Raw genomic sequence first — 17,544 nt, forward strand, 5'->3', positions numbered from 1 at the left:
AGCTATACAAGAATACGTACAAGAGAAGAATGTGTATGTGAATAGATATACGAGAACAAAATAAGAGGGTGAAACACTTGTACTTCAAGAAAAGGTTAAGAAGAAAACCTCTTAACTACCTCCATATCTGAACCAGCAAGCCAAACTCTCCGGAACATCCCAAGATGAAAGTAACCCATGAACCTTATCACTTATTCCGAGTTACTTTCACTGTCACCCAAGTGAAGTGGTTATTTTATTTGAAGTAGTTGTTTTACTTGTATTAGTTGTTCCATATGGAGTAGTGTTTTACTTATTCTAGTTGTTCTGCGTGAAATAACACTTCACTTGTTCAGATTATTTTCTGTACAATATTATATTGTAACATAATTTTTTTAGAGTAACAGTATGAACCAAAATCTAGTATCTACAATCATCATCATCTCCATTGTTGACAAAAAATAAATAAATAATAACAAATAAATTCAACCAAGATTCTCCCACTCCATAATCCTTCATCCAAGGTAGTTCTGAATTTGTGAGCTTTGGGATCCAAATAAGTCCTTTAAAATAATTCTCTACCCAATCTTCTGTATCTAAATCCAAATAAAAAGTAAAAGTTGAGAAAATTAAATTTTTAACATGTTAGTTTTCCTGTTCCTCCAAAACAAAAGCAAAAGGTATCAGGATTGCGAAAGAGTGACACCCCAAAAAGCAGAGAACTGATATACACACACACACACCATCATGCGATAAAATGAATATTCATTAGACTAATGGAAAAACAATGAAAAAGAAAGAATACCACTTGACAAGCCACTCCATTGAAAGCAGTGCTCTTTTTCACCTGCCACATTTTTTCCCTTTGTTTTTATGGAAATGTAGGCACTGTAAAATCCCAACTCTTGTGTTTTGAGATGCTAATTGCTTTCATGGAATTATCTTTACAGATTGAAGATTACGTGGTCTGCCTCCGTTACAACTACCCTTTTCCTTTGTGTACGTCACTGGCCTTTAACTGTTGGAAGAAACATGGGATGACAAACAATTTCGTCCATACTCCTTCATGGCCGCCGTACTTGAAAGAAATTCCCTTCTGACTATGAGATCAACATAAGCGTCCATTCAAAATCCCCAACTCAAGTACAATATTTCTCCGCCAAAATACAGTATTTTGGGTTATACATTCTGGTAATTTCACCTACATAAACTTTACTTCAGCCACATCAACATTGGATGATTAAATTGATAAAAGGAAATGGCGGCAGATCATCATTCGATTTTATTCTAATGTTCTCTCCATGAATTTCGTATATAAGAACAAAGAAGTTAAATGGAGGCCAGAAGATATGAAGAAAGAAAGGGAGGAAGCGGAGGAGGAAGGGGAATGAGGGCTGTGAGGGAGTAGGAATGCGAAAGAGAGGTGATAGGTGGGAAGGCTACTTTGGGCAGCCATCTGAGTGAGGAATTCTTGTAGGGATAAGAGAGGAGCTAACGGGAGAGTGGGGGAATGGAAAAGAGAGGGGTGTTTTGTGAACTGCCACTTTGCGAGGAGTAGGTCATTCTGATGGGGGAGATGGGACAGAAAAGTGGAAGAGGAGGTAGTGGCAAGAAAGGGGGGAGAACTTGCTACAGAGGGAAGTCTTTGATGGTTTACATGAGGTTTGTGGCATGTGGTGGTACGGAAGTCCCAAGGCTTTATTTTATGGCTACGTTTCTGGTTCATCTTGACTATTGTTATACGATCAGGTGGTGGGCTGTATGATTATAGCAGGTCTCTGATGTGAAGCTGTGAAATGCTCTGTGGAACCAGGGAGGGACGACTGCTGATGGCATTCTAAGGGGAATGTGACAGGTTGTTTTGCTGAAGCCAAGCTGCTGCCTTCCTATGGGACAATGTTGTGTAATTCAAGACTTATTCAACACTTGATGAGGAAGGAATTTTTTGGTGCCACATTGTTACCTTGCTGCTAGTGCCCTGTTTTGTTCAGAGCATTATGGTCTTGTAGGTGGTCTTAGGCTTAGTTTGCTTTTGGGAATGACGTATGTTGTAAAAAGGTTTCTGGCTAATGTGCTGGTGTAAGTGTTGTACCTAGCTCGTTGCAGCTTAGCTTTTTGTTGAATAGGTATAGGGTTGTGTTAATAGCCCATATTTTTTTTAGGGCTGCCGTCGATATTTTTTATGCGGTGGGTCTGATAGCATCTATACAGTCTCATTTTTCTCAAGCCAGATACTTTATGCCAGCTAAAGGTTTTTTTTTGTCAGGCTAGAGACTTAATCATGTTATGTTGGTAATGGCTGCTAATAAAATCTCTAGAAAAAAAAAAGAGAAACAAAACATATATAAAGTACTTAGATTATAAAAGCTAATAGATACCAATTCATAGTACTGGGATAGAAAAAGGAAAATACTCATCTAATCACAGAGTACAAAATTCATCAACCAATTCCTCATGATTAGTTTGGTGTTCTTCTGGAAAAACTAGACTACCTACATAAGTACATTCGCTTAAATACGTGTCAAACCAGTTGCCATTTTTTAGTAACAAAATCCTCTCCGTGATTTCTTCTTTAAGATCGAAGATTATCCACTTCTCTACACCTTCCTTCTTCCACTTCTCTAACTTCTCTACACCTACCTTCAGTAGAACTTTGTTTCGGTTGTTCGTTGGGAAACATACTGGCCTCAATTTACCAAAGGACGATGAAATGACAAACAATTTAGTCCAAGATTCCGGTATTCCATATTCTTTCATTGCCCATACTTCAGTAAAGCTTCCATGAGGATTAAGGGACATACTTAAACATCCTCCCAAGACTCCCAAATCGAATTTCATCTCCTGGGTTGCCCACATTGGTAACTCCACTTCTTTAAAATTTTCATTTTTCAAATCAAAATAAATAATAACATAAGTTACATGAAAATAAAATAAACGGAGATGCTGTGCATAGTTTTGATCATTACGTTCATTTAATTTTCGACGATAAACACACCAATGTGGAACTCCATTAACCATAACAGCCGTACTACTAGTGTGTATCCGATAAGAAAACTCACAGAAATCCTTTGATGTCCATGAATTTTTTTGATAATCATAAACACGGTAGCATAAAGATTCATAATTGCCATAATTATCATGAGATGGAGATGATGGTCCGCTGACATAATGAGAAACTATTATTCCTTTGTAGTTTCTAGAGGTAGACTCGTAAGCAAGTCCTGAAATAAACTCACCATCCTCCTGAATAAAAGGAGGAGGAATCGTCTTGTACTTACCGGTTGATGGATTCCACAAAAAGTACTCTGCACAGCTTTCTGTATCTATAAGTAACAAACCATTACAAGAACCCAAGATTCGAGCATGGCGCAGATTATCGCCGAAGGGATAGTCTAGCTTTACAATTTCACGATTCAAGCCATCGGAGTCCATTGAATAGAGTGACAAACGTGGACGAGGCCCCATCACGGCTCTTATCTGCCCAACCCGCAACAGGTTAACATTGTCTTGGGATGTGTTTACTCGACAGAGATGAGATTCAGCAAAGTTAGGATCAGATATCAGAGAACCCCATGGCTTGGATACAAGCTTGAATCGCTGTAGAGACTTTGCAGGTAGGCGTAAAAGTATATCATAAACAATCTCAAGCACCAAAGTGATTGTGCTTTCCATGGCTCTGGTTTTTTCTAAATGGGGAGGCTAGGGTTTCTTAACCCTTGTTGTGTTACTTAAATATTAGAATTTTTTTTTATTTTGATTAAAATTGACGTCAATCTAGCCATATATATCTCTCTCATTAATACTCTCTTATAATTCTAAAGCTTTTTAAGAGACGTGTCTATAATTTAATAGATATTATTACTTGTTATATTCTTAAATTGTCATTTTTCATTTGAAATAATTTATAATTAGTATGTAATTAATATTTACAATTGTACGCAATAATATGATAAGGATTGAAATTCAAATAGAACGGTGTGTTAAGAATAGAAGTAGAGGAGATTTGGGAGTTGGATAAAAATTGGGTTTGACTCTTCAGAAAGAAAAAGAAGAGATCATCTAGAGATTAATTGAGTTGAAGTGCACTGAAGATAAGAGACAAGTAGTTGGAGTCCATGGAAGATGGGAGACAACATCAGGTCTCAGACGACATGCAGCAAGGAAATAAAAGGTAAATGAAATATGGTTGCAGGATCGATCCTCATCAAGGAACGAGTTTACAAGAGCGTGAGGTGCAGGTTTTTGTCATAAGATTAAGTTGGTTTGAATGGCAGCTTGCAAGTTTTTTGTCTAAATTAAGCTAGTTGCAGATGAAGTTGATGCCTACGGTTTATGATAGGAGTTTTAGTCCTGTAAATTAGGGAGGTATAAGAGTCCTAGTTTAGTATGGTTGAGTGCTAATACTGTCAATTCTTCAGAGCGAGGGTATTTTTTTTGTAATTGTACTGTTTTTTTTATGCATAGATCAAGTTTGATGCTATTAGAAGTTTTTACAAACAGTATAGAGACTTCGAATGAGATTCTGATATTAGTGCTAATAAAATCACTTTTTTTTTTTTAAAAAAAAAGAAAAGAGTACAATTTCTATCTGGGATAAGATCTAATTTTATTTCTAAATTATAATGTTAAATATTTTCATTATAAAAATTAATAAAATTTATTCAATTTATAAATTAATAACATAAAGTTTGAATTATTTATACTTAAAAAATATTTATATATTTATATTTATATCATTATTAGTAAAAAAAAAAAATTCACCATGCAATAACAAATTTTAGTATAAATAAGCCACACATAAAGCACGTGCTCAAGGCTTTCAATTTTTTATTTTTTATTTTTTGGGGCTAATTGTTTTAGCTGTGGTCAAGCTGCTTCGATTGCCCCTCAAATGCATACTTCAGTTTAAGCATAAAGTCCCCCCCCAAAAAATAGGCTGATCATCAGTTGGCTCAATAATTACTTACTTTGATCAAGCTAGTTTCTACATAAGGAGTTCTTCCTTATTTATCTTTGCCTATTCTTAGTTTACTATTACATACAGTTTTTAAGGCAAGCATGCTATTGCTATCATTCTATAAGGGTGGTATGGGGCAGCAAAATTAGGTCCTTCTATTAATTATTTTATGCTTTTTTTCTCATCTCACAATCTAATATAAAGTTTATTCTATAGTTTGTCAATATTTTTATGCAGCAGATACAGAATGATTAGAGTTGAGGAAAATAATAATTTTTAATATATTTTTTTATTAAAAAAAAAGAAATTTAAATCCAACTCTTTAAATTAAGAAATATATATACATTTATCATTGAGTTGAATGTTCGAGATATAATTTTAAATACAATTTTAAGTTCATACTTTGATATATTTAGTTATAGATTTCTCACTTCAGTTGCTTGATTTTTGGCTGGCTACAGCCATATTTTTCATTGGCTTCTTTACATTATGAGGTTTTGATTGGCAGTAATGATGCTTTTCAGATCAAAGGGTGGTAGTGGAGTTACTTAAGAGGTTGTGCTATTCTTTTAATGTCTTACGTAAATGCTATGGTTTTATGCTAATATTTGAGTATATTAACCATAGCCTGTTCTTATGTAATGGGGTTATTCCCCCTCTGTTATAACAGATTAATCTTCATAAAAAAAAAAAACATAATTAAGCCACACAAATTTTAGACAAAAATTAATCACTACTATATACAGAGTATTAGCTATTGAAAGTGAAACCCATTTTCAGTTTTGATGTTGGGAGGGGTTGTTGAAAAGACAGTATTGTGATATTTGGCAGCCAAAAAATATTTAGGAGAACCTGATAGAATCTAACTTTGTGAGAAAATATGGGCAATCTTAGGGTACTTTGTGAGAAAAAAACAGACAAGTGATACAAAAACGTACTGAGCAAAAGAAACAAATCAAGACCTTTAGAATTAAACTGGTCAAACAAATTTTAAGGATGTCACATTTGTATCTTTGATTGAAGAAATTCATGATTCTTTAAGCCTGATGTGTTTTCTTTGTGGTTCGTTGCTGCTTATTCATAGGAGCTTATCCGAGAGAGCCCAGTGGAAGTGCCTTGTGCTTTTTTCTAGGACACATACTTTGCATGGGGGTGAGATGCTGCCGATATGCTGAGGGGCGGTCCACTTCGCCATGGAGGTGGAATGCCGGTCAAGTCGATGGCGTCCCTCTGGTCAGTGATCGTGTTTGGGTCAGTGATGAAAACAACTCTAAGTTTGGAGGCTCTTGATTGGATTTGAATGACCTGGTTGACATGACATGGCAGGACAAGGGAAGCCTGTGAAGCCAAAGTAAGTTCGGGAGAGAACGTAGGTGAAGCTTTCCCGAGTCCTGGGAAGGGAATGACTGCTCTCGGCTACAATGAAGGCTGGAATTGGCTGGCAGGTTTTGGGGAGTTTTGTGCAATTGGATGATTCAAATCATAGGTAGGGTCTGGTGAGGTTTAGGTTGCTGTGTGATGATATCTGCTTTGGGTTTGGCTTCGAGTTGTCCTGGTTTTGTGTTGGGCGGATATGGGTGTGATCCTGCTGCAACCTAATGTAATTGGCAGGCTGCTACTTTCATTTTGCTTCTTAACATTAGCAGTCTGATGCCAATGACAAGGCTATGTCTGCACTGCCACTAAGTGGTAGATTTTTGTACATTTCTCTCACGGGAATGAATCAATTACTACCTAAGACCGCCATGCGATAAAAGGAATATGCATTAGACTAAATTAAAGGGAAATGGAAAAACAAAGAAAAGAAGAGTACTACTGGATAAGTCACTCCATTAGTGAAAGCACTCTTCTTCACTTGCCACGTTTTCTTCCTACCATTTCAAAATCAGACTCTCCACGAATTTTTCAAGGTCTGCGTCTATTACAACTTCCCTTTTTCTTGTGAAAATTGCACTTATTTCAGTCGTCACATGTTCATTTTAAAACAAAACCAAAATAACAAAGAAACAATTTCTATATATATCTTGCTTGATAATTAAATTTCTAAATTATTTCACTGCCTAGAATTCATATCAATATAAGTACTTAATCATAAAAGAATTAATATAGATACCAATCTAATACATACTAGAAAATTCATCAACCATATCCCAATAATTAGCTTTGATTTCCATTTTCTTCTGGAAAAACTAGACTCCCCACATACGTACATTCGCTGAACCAGTTGTAACCATCTAGTAACAAAATCCTCTCTGTGCTTTCTTTAAGATTGAATATTATCGAATCCCTTCCATTTACCTCCATTAGAACTTCGTCTTCGTTGTCCCTTGCGAAACATATTGGCCTCAACTGTCCATAGGAAGATGGAAATGACAAACAATTTAGTCCAACTCTGGTATTCCATATTCTTTCATAGCCCATACTTCGGTAAAGCTTTCCTGGGGATCAAGGGATATGCTTAAACATCCTCCGAGGACTCCCAAACAAAATTTCATCTCATCAGTTGCCCACTCTGGTAACTCCACCTCCTTAAATTTTTCATTTTTTAAATCAAAGCAAACAATTACATAAGTCATACGAAAATAACTAATAAAATCTGAATAATTTCGAGATTCATCTGATTTTCGATGATAGACGCATCAATGTGAAAATCCATTAACCATAACAGCCGAACTTCTATTGTGTAAGCGATAAGGAAACTCACCGAAACCTTTCCTTGTCCATGAATTCTTTCAATAATTATAGACACAGTAGTTTATAGATTCATAATTATCATAAGATACGTGTGGAGATGATGGTCCACTTACAAGATAAGAGACTATAATTGCTTTGTAATTTCTAGAGGTAAACTCATAACTAAGTCCTGAAATAAAGTTAGCCTCTTCCGAAACAATAGCAGGAGGAATCCTGTTGTACTTACCGGTTGATGGGTTCCATAAAAAGTAGTCTCATAATCAACTGCTACAAATAACAAACCATTACAAGAACCCAAGATCTGAGCGTGATAATCGCGGAAGACATAGTCAAGCGTTACAACATCACGATTTGATTCATCATAATCAAGCGTTACAACATCACGATTGGATCCATCATAATCAAGCGTTACAACATCACGATTGGATCCATCGGAATCCATTGAATAGAATGAGAAATATGGATGAGACCACATCGTGAGGTCTAGCTGCCCAACCCGCAACATGTTTTTGTCGTGGGATGTGTTTGCTCGATAGAGATGAGATTCAGCAAAGTTAGGATCAGATATCAGAGAACCCCATGGCTTGGATACAAGCTTGAATCGCTGAAGAGACTTAGCAGGTAGGCGTGAAAGTATATCATAAACAATTTCATCAGGTAAAAGAAGCAGCGAGGTCCTTGTTTTTTCCATGCTTCCGGTGCTAGGGCTACTTTTTTTTTTTCTTGGATTATCTAAGGCTGCGAAAAGGAGACTAGGGTTTGGTAATACATATTGTGTTCCTTAAATATGAGAATTAATACTTTTAAAAAAAATGAGATTTAAGAAGGTTATTTGCTTTTGAAAAATAAATAATAAAAACTCGTGAAAAAATAAAAAATACAATTAAATGTAATCGAAATATATTTATTTTATAATAAAACTGGGAAAGGTAAAAAGTAAGAAAAGCAAATCAAAAGAAAATAGCATAATATCTAAAAAGATTTTTAAATCATTCATAAAAATTCAAATAAACCATTATTTATTTATTATGTTCAATTAGGTTTTAATATTTTCATTTTAAATTAAATAAATCTTTTTAGTTTTATTTTGAGAATGTCACTTATTATTCTATACAACATGTTGACATATCATAATAATAATGAAAAATTATATGATTATATCATATTTTTCACTTTTTGTATATCATATTTTTTACTTTTCGTATCAATTCTATGTGTGTATAAAATGACAAGTATCATTTTAATCAATGATAATTAGTGAACCATTATTCATATAAAAATTTGTTTGATCCAAAATAAAAAAAAAAAGAATTGATTGAAACAGAAAAATAAAAATAAATTTAAATTTTTTTGATAATTAAAAGTTTAAGCATTATGCCAAAAGAAATATATCGTAAAAGTGGCAATCAAATTAAAACTAGCAGCAAAATTTTTTTTCTCTTCTTGGACTTTGTTTGGTTAGACTGAAAAATGTATCTTGAAAAAAGATTTTAATCTTTTTCTCAAAAAATTTTTTATGAATATAAAATGTTTAAAAGTGGAATATTTTGTGTTGACAAGGATAAAATATATTAAGTTTACGTAAAACATTTTTCATTTATTTTTTCTTTTTTGTGAGATCATACCACTTTTATATATATATATATATATATATATATAATGAAACAAAAAAGAAATAATAAATAAATAATATTTGTTTTGACTAACGCTACCGCAATTCAATAGCAGCAGTCATGATTCCCACCGAAGCCATTAGCTCAGCACCATCATGAATACAACCGTAAATAAACGATCCTAGAAAACAAGCCATACCAAGGATGTTCCACCACACCAAAGAGGGTAGTAATGAAGGAACAGAACAGATAACTACAGCGGCTGTCCACCACCACAACTAATGCATAAACCAATAACAAATCCTCATCTCCCCCAATTCCAGCCTTACCAAGGCTCTCCGCAACTCAATCTCCAACATCTCTCCCACTTGAAAAATATTATTTTTCACTTTTTGTGAGATCGATCCCCATATGTAATAAAATAATAATATTTTTTTCTATTTTTTATTTTTATTCTTTTTCAACAAAGATTAGTATAACATAAATAAAAAAAAGATTTAAAAAATATTTTAGATGTATTATATGTTAATATTTTTATGGTGTTTCGATTGAAAATTATTGGAGATAGGTCATGATGCAAAATATTTTTTTACAAGATAAATAATTCAAATAACTAAAAATATTTTCGACAATTTCAATAAAAATAAAAAATTTATTAAATTTTTCAATAAAATATCTTATACTGAAAAGCATAACTTAAATCTAATACATTGCGATCCATAGTAGTCAGAGCGGAAAATAGCATAACTTTGAAAGTAAGGAAAGGCTTAATGAGCAAAATAGAAATTATCAATCAAATCCATATATATAGTAGTCAAAGATAGGTTACATAGTAATCAAGTGAGGATCTATAGTAGTCTGGCGTTTCAACAGCACGACTAAATGAGGATCCACCATAGTGATTAGATCCATAGTAGTCAAGATAGGATACATGGTAATCAAGTGAGGACCCGTAGCAGTCAAGCGTTACAACATTACCATTAGATCCATAATGATCAGGCAGATCGAATCCATAATAGAATGAGTAATACGGATGAGACCTTGAATAGAATGAGAAACACGGATGAGACCCCATCGGGACGTTTCGTTCCCCAACCTGCAATGGGTTTTTGTCCTGGGATGTGTGTGCTCGATGGAGATGCAGTTCAGCAAAGTTAGGATCAGATATCAGAGAACCCCATGGCTTGGATACTAGCTTGAATCGCTGTAGGGACTTAGCAGGTAGGAATGAGAGTATATCATAAACAATCTCATCAGGTAAATGAAGCAGCGAGCCGTTGGTGTTTTCCATGCCTCCGGTGCTTGGGCTAAATTTTTTGTTCTTGAATTATCGAAGGTTGGAAAGAGGAGACTAGGGTTTGGTAATACCTATTGTGCTTCTTAAATAGGAGAATTAAGAATTCTATTTCCTTTTAAAAAACAAATAAAAAAAAAACTCTTTAGAAAATAATAATATACAGTTTGATTTAAAATCGGAAAAGGTAAAGAGTGAGTAAAAACAAATAAAAAGAAAATATATCAAATAAAGCCGGCAAAAGCATTTTTTACTTGCATGACTAGGTTTCTGGCTTTTTGCCTTGCAGTTGGAGATTTCAAGCTGTTTTCAACTCCTCCAAGAATAGGTTTCCATCATAACATACTAAACTCTTTAAGCTCAATGCAGTGCAACAGGTCCATAAAGGTTTGACAAAGTTGTAAGTAGGCTGTCAAACTCTTTCATGTTGGTTTGGTCAGGATGAAAGAATCCACCTTAAGGTAGACTCTTATTGCAGTCAACAAAAGATGGAAAATATAGAAATCCAGAAAATGCACACAAGGAAATTTGAATAACATAGCAAAGACATGAAGCTCTATCATTCCAAGACAAACAGAATTCTGTTGACAACTATTTAATCATGTCTCATGTATATAATCATGATTATTAGAATTTACAATCAACTTAGCAGAACAAGAAATAAAGATGAGGCACGCATATCAACACACCAAATGATTCTCACTCTTTCCACTTTAACCCATTCAGGGACCTAATATGTTATGTTATTCTCGTTGCTGAGCATTCCACATGGTCCAATTATAAACCAGATGCATGCCGTAATCTCCACGATGAAAACCTAGGCACATAATTCATGTCAAACCATATAACAGAAATTTCAATTCATTGGCTGAAAGGCACAATATCGACAACAATGCATATATTGTAGGTTTTCTAGGTACTAAAATGTTGTCTCACCCGCGCAACAAGGCACAATGCGTTAGAATTCACTCTCTTATTCTTTGGGAACACTAGCATAGTTTAAAGTCAAGGTACATTCTCAGCCATTTAACACTAACAGCAACAGAGATCTAGGTAAATACACATTAATTCCATCTTCTGATAAGTTGCTCACTTAACATACTTGGTGAACCAATTCAGCATATCTTGATGAGCTTCATCTGCGTATGACACAGCTGTTGCGTCATTAACATTGTATCTCACCGTCCATCCATGGGCACATTTAGGAAATATCTTCACAAAGCTGCCAACCTGTAAAATTAAAGATGTTAGTTTCTACCTGAGATAATGAGAGCTCATGTAGTGATGACAATGGCCATAAAGAACATGATTCAAGACATTCAGGAAACAATAGTTTAGCTGGGGATCTAAAAAGTAAATAACAAAAGTCTAAGGTGAAGAAAATATGTAGCCACAGACCTAAGGTGACATTCATCCGTGGGTTGAACGAGCAGATATTCAAACTCCCAAATTCGAGCAGGCCATAGATAACCATACCTATGGGCCAAAGTAAAAAGTGAACCAGGAAAAAGCCATAACCAACCCCAAGTAATTGGAGAAGTATTTAGTCTAGTTGATCTTATTTGCAGAAAAAGCTTACCCCACAACAAGGTGTGGTGGGTGTTGGGGGTGGTGCTTTGTCATATACAGTAGCCAACTACCTATTAGTCCCACTATCTTAAAATAATTGTCATTTTTATTGAGGATGTACTGACACTTATCCACAAGCACTAATCAAAGACTAACATTATCAGATTCCAAATAAAACCCTTTAAACTAGTTATTTACTGTGGACAACATCAATAACAACTACACCTTTTTTCAATATATGGGTTCAACGACAAAGGACAAAGAGAACAAAAAACGAAAAACCTCAAGTTTTCTTTGCTGTCACCAATACATGTTTAGGTAAACAGCATTTATAATATGGAAAACATAAAACCTATGCATTAACTTGAATATGTGCTTTATAAATGTGTGAATGAGTGAAATATAACTCACTGCGTATCACAGGTAAATTTCTAACTAAGAATAAGAAAACCCCAGGGTGATGCAAGGCCAGTGAGAGAATGCATCTAATTATAATCTATAAGCTTGCAGCAGTTAAAAAAGGATATGGCGGAGAGAGAGAGTTTCCTAATTTCTAGAAAATATAAAATGTCAAGTGGATTTTTGTCATTGAAAGAGAATCTGACTAGATGACAGAAAATGCAATTTTTACTGAAACCTTTGGCTTATTAAATAAAGAAAACCAACAGCAGCCAATACTTTTTTGAGATGACAGCTAATGACAGCTAATGACTGTAAACAGATTGGGCCTTCTTACCTCAGGTTTAGCTTTTAAGATCTCATCAAACTGTTTCACAAGTGCTGGGGGAGATAGCTGGTCAATCTCAGCTCCCAGTATTGCAATGGGCACCTTCACACCTGCAAATATTTGCACATAATCATTAGTACAAAGGTAGATCCCTACCACACACACCACACAACCATGGGAGAAGAAGAAGCAATAAATCTGTTTGAGGCCAGTTTCTTTACTAACTTCAGTAAAATGGTCACCAGAGCCTAATAGTTTCTATCAGCCAATCTTACTTCAAATGTACACAAAGAAAGGGAGTATGATGTAGCTAGCTAGGTATAAAAGTTGTGCATGGGTATTCTGTACAGTGAAACATCGTCATATAACAGAAAAAGCATGCAAAGATTTAATGCCTTCATCTAAGTTAATAATAGCTAATTCTAGAAATTATTTCAATGTGGGTATTACTAAAGTATCATAAAGAAAGGGAATATTAAAGCCAGAAAGAATTTCTACAGATCATTAATGGCATTCTTTTCTAGCATAAGGAACAATGTTGGCTTTTTTGTAAAACATGGAGTTTCTGTTGGTGATCATGATATAAGGCCGGGTTTTCTCAGTTCTGGACAGCTCCATGATTGGTTCCAATGAGGTAGGTCACTAATATTGTGAGGGCGAATTGATGGAACATGGATGAGTTGGTCCCTGAAAGATGTAGATTTGGGTTTTAAGATGTTCTTTGCTTTGTTTCTTACTGATTCTTGAATAAGGGTTGCCAAATAAAGCTGCTCAACAAAAGATAGAGGGTAGTCATAACTTCACATTCTTGAGTTTGTGTCAAGGAGCTCTAAAGTGATTAAGCTTTTCAGACAATTTACACTACAGGCAAGAGAGTCTTTTGGACTAAAATGGTATAAGAATCTTCAACTAAAATGCCATGAAACCTTTAAAAACTGATCAGGCAACATGGCCCCATGAAAATAAACTGAATACTAATGCAAGAGCCTATGCAAAACATTTCACAGAGAGTTCAACCAGTAGTTCTGCCCTAAAGCCTCAGCAGACTTCACCATAAAATCACTAAATCAAAAACAATTTGTTAATGAAGTGAACAAATCATAATTGAAATATCCAAAAAATTAGAATCTTACTCTTGATATCATCCACGGTCACAAATGAAGGATGTAAGAGCACAGCTGCTGGGATAAGGGCCTCCTTTGCCAGTCCAACCACAACTTTAGCTGAGATAATCCAAAGACTTAATATTTGCCATCTTAGGTAATAAAGTGATCAAAGAGTTAAAACTAGTAGAAAAGATAAAGTATTTAAATCATATGCAGTTGCAAAAGCATTAATCATAGTAAAGATGCGTTAATAAAACAACTTAAAAACATAATGCAAAAATTAAAACTTACCACCCCAACAGATGCCAGCAGCTCCAATTGCTGAAACCCCTTTACTTTTCAAAGCATCAATTACTAGCCTTGCATCCTCAAAACCTTTATCCTAAAAAAGCAATTGCAATGCTTCAGAGCATAAAACTTCAAAAGCGATGCATCATTAAGCATTAGATAATTCTCTAGGTAAAGAGATATATAAAAATAGCAGCTACTATGATGGTGAACAATAGCAAGAATGCACCCAGCAGATTCAACATCAGACTTACGTCCAACATAAAGAAACAAAAGCCAGTCTATAAATTTAGGAGAGTCCAAAACACAATTGGAAAGAAAACAGAGTAAAATCAAGCATATAATGAAGTTCCTTTGTTATACAACTAAACTAGTAAACAATTTTAGGTATATGTCAAAAGGCCACCAACCGGTCCATGATCTTTTAACCAAACAGCTAGAGGTCTATCAGACCTCTCAGCAACAAAGGGATCTCCATAAAAGAAGTCAGGAACCACCACGTAGAACCCAGCAGCTGCAACCTTGTCTGCAAGCTTTCTAGACAATCAAAAGGAACTGACATTAGGTTCCAGAAGCTTGAACAGTTCAACTCTGGATGCTAGACAGAACAAATTATGTAGTTAAATTAAATTGACATCACAGCACCCTATCACAAAGTCACTCCCATACTGTCACGATCTCATCCATGGATAAAATAATCCAACTGTGCCAAAAATCATTCAGAGGCATGCCAAATTTGCCAAATTATAATTTTCAGACTCAACATTATCATATCAGCAAATATTTACATTTTTCAAAATGTTACAATGAGAGGTCACTCTGTGCATTTTAAGCCAAGAAAAACCAGTAGTGAGAGGATAGAACACCTCAATATAGGAACAATCAATCCATACAACTATGTAAAAAATGGAAGCAAGATAAGTCATCTAAAAGAATTTCATATGGCATCAGGGTGAGAATTGAACTCCATATGAGATGTGTGACCACATTGATGGACTGCTGGAAGCACTCAGTGTGTCCAAGGACCTTGCTAAGTTGTCTTTCCATCAACTACTGCCTAATGATTTAACAACTTGAATTATTAGACAGTTTATTCCAAGCACTATATTTGCCAACCCTAATTTTGGTTACAATCAGTATTGCATGAGATATAAATCTTCCAATGCCTATTCTGGCATTGTGATTCCAATTGGAGATTGCAATAAAAAATTGCATTTGAAAGAAAACTCACCACAATTGCAAAAGCAGGTTTCTACTTGCTTTTGTGATTGAGAACAAATCATTGCCAATCAGGATTTTTTTTTTTTCAAATTTTACCTTGTCTGGCATTGTGTTTACTGTCAAACTTAGTAATTGCAAATGAATGCAACTCCAGTCGCAATGCAAAACATGTATTAAAGCAAATGAGTACATTACACATTCCAGTATTGGCATCCTGATTGTGAAAATTTTGGGTAAAGAATTAATATGGGCCGATGAATTTCTTAATTCCTCGGAAAGTAACAGTGTGATGAGTTTAAGAGCTAATAACAATGGGAACACAGTAAGCAACAGACTCTTCATATTGTCAATGAAAACTCTAGATTTTAGCTCTTTCCTTCACCGGCCAGTTACCCCGTATGGTAAAGTACTTGCTAGGAAAAGACGCAGGCACTGGAGGTGTAAGTAAATCAAACCAAAGGAAATCATGTATCATGGAATATTAGTAAAACAAAATTTCAATTATTCTTCACCATGAAAAATGAGGATAATCTAATTAATGCACCTAAACATTTGGCTCAGTGGTAGGTGCATGTATCTCCTGCTCAAAGAGCACGCTAAATCCTCCCTCTCCCACAAGTCAAAAAAAAAAAAAGGAGGATAATCTAATCCATTTTTGAATGAAAAGTAAACACTTGGGCAAAAGCATGGGATTTGAAATCAAATCAAATACAGATTTGGGACAGCCTGTCCCACAGTAGAGCAAGGAAGTATCAATATGAGATTTGAAAAATATCTTTAAAGTAAAGACTACATTTTCCAGGAGTCATAGAAAAGATAAAAAAGGCAAAACATCAGCAACAATTAGTTGCACATGCAGAATTAGTCTTACCTCAGGTTTGGAGCGTCATATCCTGCAGAGCCATGACAAGAACAGCAAGATTAGCAGAAGACCAAAGTGATGGCAATGATTATCATGATCATGATGACAACAAGTATCTATAGTTCATGGACGAAAGACATGCAATTGCAGAAACAATGCTAAATCAAAGCAAAAATATAGTAAAAAAAACAAAACCATAATATATAAGACAAAATTCTGTTAAAGATAGATCAGGAACTTAGAAACAAACAACCCTAACATCCTTCTGCTCTACCAATTTGTTTAAACTATCAAAGTACCTCACAGAGAATCCCATTACGAGTTTCGAAGCCAATACAACAAGTATCCATTTAATCAAATACAGAACCCAGATGGAATATGTTTTAAAGTACTAACAAGTCAAAACACGAAGCAAAAAAAGTGCGGAAAATGGATAAAAGCTAATAAAGAATTGGCAATTCTAGAGCGAAAACACTTGAGGCTGCTCAATTCCTAAACAGACAATCCATCATCAATTTCACACAAAACCGAGGAAAAATATGGTCAAGCAAACCACAAAAAGAAAAAAAAAGAAAGAAAAAAACCCACATCAAAGGTTGAAACAGGAAAGTTAACAAAAAAAGTGAAGAGCTTGGAATCAGGAATAAATTTGGGGGAAATAAGTAATTACCAAAAACATCAGAGACAAGAAGAACAGCAAGCTTGGAGTCAAGAGATCCAGTGACATAAGTCTTCAAGCCAGCGAGCTCCTCAACATGACCAACTCCACTTCCGGGGTTCAATGTTGGTGGGTTTGAACAGCACTGCGGACCTGACATCCTCTTTCTCTTCTAACTTAACTTTCCCTTCCTTCGATTGTATCAAACAAAAACACAGAGACAGTATATAAAAACACTAGTGGACCCGACTTTGGGCTATCGGGAAAACAACAGTGGACCCCCGAGCATTTATTCTTCAATATATCGGGGAAGGAAAGTTCATCATCCCTGGCGTCACCATATTTAAAGGTCTGCCATTTTAGTAGTAAAATATATCAACTTAAAAAGGATAATTTTTTTATTTTTTTTTGGTAGAGGCATGACATGAAACTTGAAAGGGTTCGGGGCAAAGTCATTGAAAAAGAATCCCCCTTTTGCACCTTACTCTCACCTAAGACTTATAGACCTAGAATGTACTAGTAGCATTTATCTATTTTCATAGCACAGAAACCATGACTTGAGTCTGGCATATATCT

General features: G+C 35.0%; 2 protein-coding genes and 1 pseudogene across 2 annotated transcripts; all 3 read right to left on the minus strand.

Moving 5' to 3' along the window:
* On the minus strand, positions 2,401-3,651 carry LOC18602873 (F-box protein CPR30). The gene is made up of 2 exons (XM_018119109.1): positions 2,946-3,651; positions 2,401-2,849 (listed from the first exon to the last, which is right to left on the minus strand). Exons 1-2 carry the CDS (start codon positions 3,649-3,651, stop codon positions 2,401-2,403), a joined length of 1,155 nt encoding a protein of 384 aa, XP_017974598.1.
* Positions 7,200-8,361, minus strand: LOC18602875 (annotated as a pseudogene).
* On the minus strand, positions 11,367-17,342 carry LOC18602876 (endo-1,3;1,4-beta-D-glucanase). Its single transcript, XM_007034518.2, has 7 exons — positions 16,981-17,342; positions 16,320-16,341; positions 14,638-14,764; positions 14,231-14,321; positions 13,967-14,056; positions 12,843-12,943; positions 11,367-11,767 (listed from the first exon to the last, which is right to left on the minus strand). Exons 1-7 carry the CDS (start codon positions 17,126-17,128, stop codon positions 11,627-11,629), a joined length of 720 nt encoding a protein of 239 aa, XP_007034580.2. The 5' UTR covers positions 17,129-17,342; the 3' UTR covers positions 11,367-11,626.

Source organism: Theobroma cacao, chromosome 4 (genome assembly GCF_000208745.1).
Source record: "Theobroma cacao cultivar B97-61/B2 chromosome 4, Criollo_cocoa_genome_V2, whole genome shotgun sequence".
Lineage (NCBI taxonomy): Eukaryota > Viridiplantae > Streptophyta > Magnoliopsida > Malvales > Malvaceae > Theobroma > Theobroma cacao.